Here is an 8,290-nt window from a genome sequence, read left to right as displayed (position 1 = left end):
TCCCACTCTTTAGCCCCCTGCTGTGTAGTAAACACAGGATATGCAGGAATGCCCATTGCAGAAAATTCCCCAGTAATGATCACATCTTTGGTTACCCATTGTTACAACTGAGCGTCTCCAGGGCCAGTGAGTCTGAGCAGACCGACCCGGGAGACGAAGAGTCAGGGTCTGGAAGCAGAGGATATAAATCTGGCTCGGATTCAGGGGATTCGGGGGCTGATCCTGCGCCGAACTCGGGGTCTCCGTTGCTCGCAGCTGTGTCTTTCTTATCAGATGTTATCTCTTTCGGTATGTAGCCATCTGCAGACCTGGCTCCTCCGTGACTGAGTTAAAAGTTTTTTCACTCTAGGGCGTAGTGGGCTGGAGAGGCTCGCGGCTCCTTTAAATCTCCCGCTAGCGCATGATCTCTATTTTTTACTGCGTGCTTCACAGTGGCGCCGCAATCGATCCGGCGCCGAGGCACCGCCCTTTTTCTTTCGGATTTCTCGACATTTATCATGCGTGTACCTTCTAATATACATTCTGTGTCCTTTTCACAGTCCCTACTTTCGGAACTGGGGTGGTGGGGGAGCAGGGGGTTACACCTCCTCCGCGGCATCTTCTGATGAAAGGGGAGAAAAGGAAGGGGGGGTGCGGGGTGGGAAACCCTGTGCTCCCGCGAGGGGGGGGGGGGGGGGGAAGGAGTTGTAATCTTCCCCCGGTTTCAACCGACCGGGGACGTCTGTTCCTAGTTTCTCCGTTGCTACCGCGGCAGTTTTCTTTTCTGCCTTGTATCTTTTTATACAGTTCATTACTTCCCTCCTTGGTTTACCGAGTTTCTTTGCCTTTTTATAATCATTAAGCACTGAGTCAAATAGTTCATCACCAAACTTTTGCCACTCACTCTTCTCAAATATTGTATTAGGATCTGCAAAAAAAATCTCTTAGCCTTCCTTACAGGCAGTAGACCTGCTAGCTGCTTTAGAGTCTCAGGCTCAATTCCCCGCTTTTATAAAAAGCACTGTAAAAAGTTCAGGGCTCAGTTCCCCGCTTTTATAAAAAGCACTGTAATAAGTCCAGGGCTACCTCTCGGTCCATTTTCATGGCCAGCCTTTTCCGGATCGTCTTCTTCTGGGTCGTCCTGTAATCTCGGTCTCCGGATCGGCCTCCCGACGCAGCAGTGTCTGGTATACCCCCGCGGCGGACTTTTTCGGAAAGTCGCAGCACCCGGGTCCGTCACGCCACCGCAGCAGCATTGCCCGCGCTGCCCGGCCGCTGCCGCCGGCGCCGCTCTCTCGCCGTTCCGGGTCCCCGTCGACCGGGGCCCTGTATCCCGGGTCCCCGCTAGTCGGGGCCCTGTATCCCGGGTCCCCGCTAGTCGGGGCCCTGTATCCTGGGTCCCCGTTAAACCGGGTCCCTGTATCCTGGGTCCCCGTTAAACCGGGTCCCTGCATCCTGGGTCCCCGTTAAACCGGGTCCCTGTATCCTGGGTCCCCGTTAAACCGGGTCCCTGTATCCTGGGTCCCCGTTAAACCGGGTCCCTGTATCCTGGGTCCCCGTTAAACCGGGTCCCTGTATCCTGGGTCCCCGTTAAACCGGGTCCCTGTATCCTGGGTCCCCGATAACCGGGTCCCTGTATCCCGGGTCCCCGTCGGCCGGGTCCCTTTATCCGGGTCCCCGTCGACCGGGGCCCTGTATCCCGGGTCCCCGTCGGCCGGGGCCCTTTATCCGGGTCCCCGTCGGCCGGGGCCCTGTATCCCGGGTCCCCGCTAGTCGGGGCCCTATATCCTGGGTCCCCGCTAGTCGGAGCCCTATAATCCGGGTCCCCAGCGACCAGGGCCCTGTAATCCGCGTCCCTGTTCGGGCGCCATTTGTAAGCGGCGAGGAGAAGCAGACAGGCCAACCCAATATGGGTGATAAGCAACTTCTAGTTTATTTGTGACGCAGTTCACACATATATAGGAGTGGTAGTATTCAGCCACTCCTTCTTGGCATAACAGTATTGGTTAGCCCCCACAGCTTCCTCCACATTCTCCTCCCAGGTCCGGTCTCTGTCCACCTGTGAGGGCCACCCCCTGCCTTGCTTGCACAGTCCTCCAGAACTCTATGGTTCTGCTCTTAAAGTCATTCTGCAACAAACTTCGACCTTGACTTCTCAAGGATTGTTTATGGTGTGTATTACTGGGCCATTCAGGCACCTCCTGTGGCTTCCCACTATAAACACCAAGAGAACAAACTCTGATTTATTAATCAATTCATTAGATACAACATATTTATGGCTACCGCAGGCCCACAGTGATTTGTTTTAACAAAGTGGTAGGCTGCAGTGAAAAACAAAGGGATGTGGTGCCTCACTTCTTCCTAACATGAATCCTCTTCCTTCCTAAGCAAAGGTGGTAGCATTTATTCAATGGAATGGCTAACGTTTCCTCTGGAATTTGAACTTGTAAATAGCTGGCCCGTTTGTTGTCTCTTTCTTCACCTTCACTTTATGAGTTTTGTCCTGGAGGAAAGAACAAGAAAACCGTATTTGTTGCCATGTAAGAAAAAATAACCCACCCAGCCTCAGAGAAATAAGAAAATCCCTGTGTGAGACTGATGAGGCATCAGTGAAAAATGTGTGAGTTAGTGAAAATCAGTGAAAAATGACAAGGCCATTAGTGAAAAATTCCAACAGTTTAGCTGGGAATTATATTTCTGCCTGTTCTTTCCACCTTTAGGTTGTCAGGCACCATCTGGTTTGTTCACAAACTGCTGATGTAAGACTCGGACTAGTAGATATAATTTCCTAGCCATGGCACAACTGGAATGCTTCATCTCCTTGCTTTTTCCATACTAAAAGAGGATTACTTACTTTCAGGAGTTATCTGGAAGTGTCAGTATAAAATCAGAGTGAAGAAGCACACACATACAAAAGTAGACCTAAGAACCTTAAAACAGATTCAAAGAACCAGAATGAAATCCCTCACCAAAAGATCTTTACGTGTCTGGATCTTCTGTGCAACAACAAACATGGCTTTCTCCCTTTCAATGCGCTGCTTCAGGAGGTCGTACTGATTCTTCCTTTGCTGGGCTAATTTCTGGAGGAACAAAACCAGAAGCTGTTTTAAGACAGAAAGGAACAGGACTCTGTGGTCCGTAACTGACCTCTTCTGAGGCACTCAGACCTCACGAGCATTCAGTACATTTTAAAAGCATCATCATATTGAAGAAAGCTGCTTCAGTTTGGTGGCTGGAGTCCAGAGAACCATTTTTAACACCTTCACTTCGAGGTTTTCTACTTAGGACTTCATTCTTTGTTCTTGTTTTAGTCTCCTAAATCATAAAGCCCTAAATCTCTTCAAACCTAGTCTGGATGCTGTGTAACCTTGTTCCGTAGGTGGCTGGAATTCCATTTCTCTCAATCCTTTTAATTTCAATGTTAAATGCAGGAGAGCACTGAACTCCCCAGCAAAAGCCCAGTTTATCCAGAGGAGAGCAAATAAAAGGAAAGACCAGAGACCAATTCCTGAAATGCCTCAAAATTGCAGAGAGGCTTCTCAAAATGCAACTTGTTTGGTCACGTTTACCTCCTGTGAGTCGATGGCTTTCCCAGCACAGAAATGGTATTAGTGCAGGTGTGATTGAAGTAATTAAATTAAGGAGAACAAATCCCAACACGCTTACAATATGACTCAGACATTTAGAGGAGAAAACTTGTCAGCCTGAGACTTGTCCAACTGCTTTCCTGACAAGCCAAACTGAGAAAGCTGGCAGGAGGAGAGGGACCACAGGGTGTTTGTTATCTGACATCTGATTAGGGAAAAAACAGGTTACCAATTTGCCAATTGGCAATTTGGAATGTTGCTTTTAACCTTACACAGACCAAATCAAGCTTATAGCACTGCCCAATGTTCTAAAGCAATTAAGTGGAATTTACAGTGTTAAAGCTGAGTGTAGCTACTTCTAGGACAGAAATGTTGTGATAACAAAGCATCAGAATCCAAGTGGATTGCATAAGCAATGCAACCTGAAGAGTCATGAAACACTTTATATTAAGAAAGCTGGAAAGTGAGACTATAGCTTAAAGGTTTTTAAGGAGAAAAGGAGAGTGTCAAATCCTGAATCTGAAGCCACTTCAGGCTCAGAACCCAACTGAAAAATACTGTAAGATCAGAAACCTAACAATAGCTGCATCCATGTTGGAATGAGCTTCTTCACATCCCTATTCAGGGATGAAAGGGGTTTTGGGCATGTGTGAGAGGAGATTTGACAGGGAATGATGCAAAAAAAAAAAAAAAAAATCACACCTAAAACTGCAGCAATCTAATGAAAAGATAGTGCCATAGGTGTATGTCATGTAAGAGAGAAGTAATACATCAGTTTTGCCAAGGAAACTGCCTAATCAGATCTACACCATTCTGTTCTAGCCTGTATGTCACAGTTCTTGATTTATAATCCACAGTGGACTGGGCTACCAGTGAACAAGTTCTCCACGTCAGTCCAGGAGAAGATTTGACTGTAGGCTCCAGGTACTTGATGATGAAGTGACATCCACCACAGCCTCGTGTCACCAGCGTAAGTTTAAAGACAACACAAAACCTTTGTTTCCCTCCACAACAGTCCAACGAATCCTCTTTAGAGCTTATCATATAAAAGATTAAAACATGAAGAAAATGACAATAGCAATAGTGGCAGCACCTTTAAGTGGAAAGGATCAGTAGCTCCTTTCAGTGTCTCTTTCTGCAGCGTTGCAATGGTTGGTCGGTTGTACACTCTGTCTACGAGCTCCGGAAGAGTATCCAGATGAGTTGCAATATCAAACTCCTGAACTATAAATGAGAAGAAAGTTAGGAGTAAACTCCCATGGACTAGCAATACCTTCCAAACATGTAGCCTAAGAGCTGCCAGTGATGGAAGTCCTAGCAGCAAAGCTCCTGCAGAACTGAGGTCTTCTCTAGTAATCAAAAAAGATATCTAAATTATTATTCCTGGGAAAAATAGTATCTTTGTTTACTGTAATGCCATAAAGAAAGCACCATTATATTTTAAACAGCTACAACAAAACATAACAGAACAAGTTTTCTGCTACAACCCATTTAAATCACAGCATCCTACAATGGTTTGGGCTGGAAGGGGCCTTAAAGCTCATCCAATACTAATGTCCTGCTATGGGCAGGGACACCTTCCACTAGGGCAGGGAAGAGCTTCTTCCTAAGAGCTCATCTCAGTCTCCCCTCGGGCAGGTTAAAGCCATTCCCCTTGGTCTTTCCCTAGAGGTCCTTGTTCAAAGCCCCTCTCCAGGTTTCCTGCAGCCCCTTTAGGCACTGGAGCTGCTCTAAGGTCTCCCCTTAAGGCGCCTTCTCCTCTCTAGGCTGAACCAGCCCAGCTCTCTCAGCCTGGTTCCAGAGCAGAGCTGCTCCAGCCCTTGGAGCATCTTACCTTCTTTTTTGGTATCAAAGAAGAACACGTGCTTGTTGGGACTCTTCCCCTCCACGTCCAGCAGATGGAGCTCCGACTTCAGCCTCTCGATTTTCTGCAGGCAGGAAGTTAACGTGTTTTGCCAGACATTCATGACAAGGTAAATAACGCCTCCCTGTTTGTTTCTCAAGCATCAGAACTCTTCCTTTCTTTTTAATCTTTGAAAACACATCTAGTCTATATTTATGCCATGTCTTCATAACCTTTTGGGTAGAGGCTAACAGTAATTCCTGGTACTACCCCGCTAGATAGGTACAAATCAATTTTCACAACAGGAAGTGATCTCTGCGGCGGACGAAGCAGGAATGATCACCATGAATTCACTAGCTAAAGTATGAAGGCAAATCCAAAGCTTTCTCTTTATTACCTGCAGTGATGGTGTGTGGATCACCATCAGAGCATAAAGCATGTCCAGAAGTGGGTTGTATATCTGTTTATTGACTGCCTAGTGTATTCAGTTCCCTTCTCTCAATTCTTTATAAATATTAGAAGAAAGAGTAAATGTCTAATGTCTGAAATGTACATAAAAATTTGCCATGATTACCTTTAGGTTTTATACACACTGACATTTCCATCTACCATTACCACTATTACACAAATCAGATTTCACTAAACGTACATACAATAGCCAACAACACAATCAAAAGAACAATCCTGAGCAAACCCTAAAAGGAAGTGAAGTGTTACCTTGGCTTCTGCCACTCTCTTCATTTCCACATATTTAATATCCTGTGTCCTCATCAGTTTGACCTGTTCAGGAGTCACTTCATCCTTTGGCAGCTTTTTAATATGAACTCCATCCTAAAACCAGAGAATATGGCACATACAGAGAGATACCATTCAGCTATGGGTCCTAATAATAAACCCAAAAGATCCTTTTTGCCCTTTGCCCCTCATGTTCTTCAAAGCTTTCCATAGGCACCAAAGCAGGTCTGCTAATCTATTTACTAGTTCATAATGAAAACCAACACAAGGTTGAGAAAACACGATGTTACTCACAGCAACTGAATGTAACCCTGCTTGAAGGCAGTTTAGTTTCTCACCTTCAGCTCTGCACGTATCATTTTAAAGTAGAACTCATCGGGATTCTTGTCCAGGGCTTTCTTTTGAAGCGCTCTGAGGGCATTCTGCTTCTTGTGGTAGTCACTAGGAGAGAAAGCCAACACAACCAACCCAACCCATAGATGTTGTTCAGCAGTTTCACCATGTTCACAGTCCCTGATGAGATGCCGAGTCCTTCAAAGTGATGCTCAGATCTTTGAGACACCAACAAATGACTTGAGCTTTACAGTTTATTCTTTATCTAAGCTGGAAATGAACACTGTCCAACAACAGGACATGGAAACACATTCACCCATCCTGCAAAGCTCACCGAGCTGCTCAGGCCTCCTCGATCTACAGAATCAGGCATTAATCATAGAATAGTTAGGGATGGAAAGGACATTAAGATCATCCAGTTCCAACCCCCCTGCCATGGGCAGGGACACCTCACATTAAACCATGGCACCCAAGGCTCTGTCCAACCTGGCCTTGAACACCGCCAGGGATGGAGCATTCACAACCTCCCTGGGCAACCCATTGCAGTGCCTCAGCACCCTCACAGGAAAGAGTTTCCTCCTTAGATCCAATCTGAACTTCCCCTGGTTAATGACGGAATATAACGCTTGCGGGTTTTGATTAACCAACTTTGCAGCCCTCGCCCTCCCCGTTCCCTTTCCCCCGGCTCAGCCACGGGGACACTGGAACGGGTGAGGCCCCTGCCTGCAGGCCGGTCCGTGCTCGCCGGTACCGAGAACACCGGCTCCTGTGCGATCACAAGCGCTGGCTCCTCCCCGCCGTCCCCGGACCCTTCCCACCGGGAGCCAACGCTCCGGTGATGCCCGGACTCCCCCCCCCTCCCCTCCCCTCCCCTCCCCGCCACCAGCGGCTTCACCCCGGCTCACCGAGCGCGGAGCCTGTAGTCCTTCTTCTTCTCCAGCAGCCCCAGCTTCCTCCGGGAGGCGGGCTAGGAGGGGAAGCACAGAACGGCATCAGCGGCCGTCAGCACCGGTAACTCCCGCCGCGGCCCGGCCCGGGGCACTGACCTGTGACCGCTCGCGGTGCGGGCGCTGCTTCGATTTCGACGCTTTCCTGAAGGCGGCCGACATGGCGGCGGGCTCCGACCGCCGGGCTCAGGCCTGCAACTCCCCGGTACCGGTGATCCCGGCGCGGCCTCCGTGCAGTGACCGGAAGGGGCGGAGCTTCGGCGTCAGGGGTCGCGCGCGAGGCTCGCCGGGAGATGGCGCCGTCTCCATGGCGACAGCGGGACCAGGCGGGCCCGGAGCGCTCCCCCTGCCCGGTTAGGCCCCGCCGCCGCGGGGGTTGCACGGACCCGGCCTTCCCGCCGGTGCACGGTCATGAGGGTCCGGCTGAGAGCGGGGACCCGCGGCCCTTCTCGGTGGAAGGGTCGCCCGGGGGGACCCGAGCTCCCGCTCGTCCTCAGCGGCCCCGGTGGGGCTGGTCTGTGCAGGCCGGGCCCCGCACTGCAGCCCCGGTGATCGGTGTGGGGAGGCCGAGCGGCTCCCTGCCGTGCTCCGCGTACGGCTTGTACAAGACCGCAGGGCCGGAGGTGGCGGGGACAGCTCGGTGGGGCCGGGGACCTAAACCGGGGAGCCCCTGCGGTGCAGCAGCTCCGTCTCGGGGGTAGAACACCCTGCAGCTGCCGGAGCCCCCCGCTGCCGCTCCTCCGTCCCGCGGAGCCCCGGTACCAGCTCCAGCGCAGCCTCCTCCCGGCTCTCGGAGCGCGGGCTTGTGCGGGGCGGGCACCGGACGGCCCGGCCCCAGCCCCAGCCCAGCCCAGCCCAGCCCAGCC

At 50.3% G+C, this 8,290-nt stretch overlaps 1 protein-coding gene across 1 annotated transcript; it reads right to left on the bottom strand.

The window, feature by feature from the left end:
- Positions 1-2,201: 2,201 nt before the first annotated feature.
- UTP11 (UTP11 small subunit processome component) lies at positions 2,202-7,628 on the bottom strand. The gene is made up of 8 exons (XM_062620830.1): positions 7,524-7,628; positions 7,383-7,444; positions 6,483-6,585; positions 6,127-6,240; positions 5,401-5,494; positions 4,660-4,790; positions 2,949-3,059; positions 2,202-2,482 (listed from the first exon to the last, which is right to left on the bottom strand). Exons 1-8 carry the CDS (start codon positions 7,584-7,586, stop codon positions 2,399-2,401), a joined length of 762 nt encoding a protein of 253 aa, XP_062476814.1. The 5' UTR covers positions 7,587-7,628; the 3' UTR covers positions 2,202-2,398.
- Between the last annotated feature and the right edge of the window lie 662 nt (positions 7,629-8,290).

The sequence above is a fragment of the Pezoporus occidentalis genome, unplaced genomic scaffold (genome assembly GCF_034315485.1).
Source record: "Pezoporus occidentalis ecotype Australia unplaced genomic scaffold, CSIRO_AGI_Poc_V1 ctg223, whole genome shotgun sequence".
Taxonomy (NCBI): domain Eukaryota; kingdom Metazoa; phylum Chordata; class Aves; order Psittaciformes; family Psittacidae; genus Pezoporus; species Pezoporus occidentalis.
Note: the sequence above shows the minus strand (reverse complement) of the source record. Positions and strands in the feature narration are given on the sequence as shown.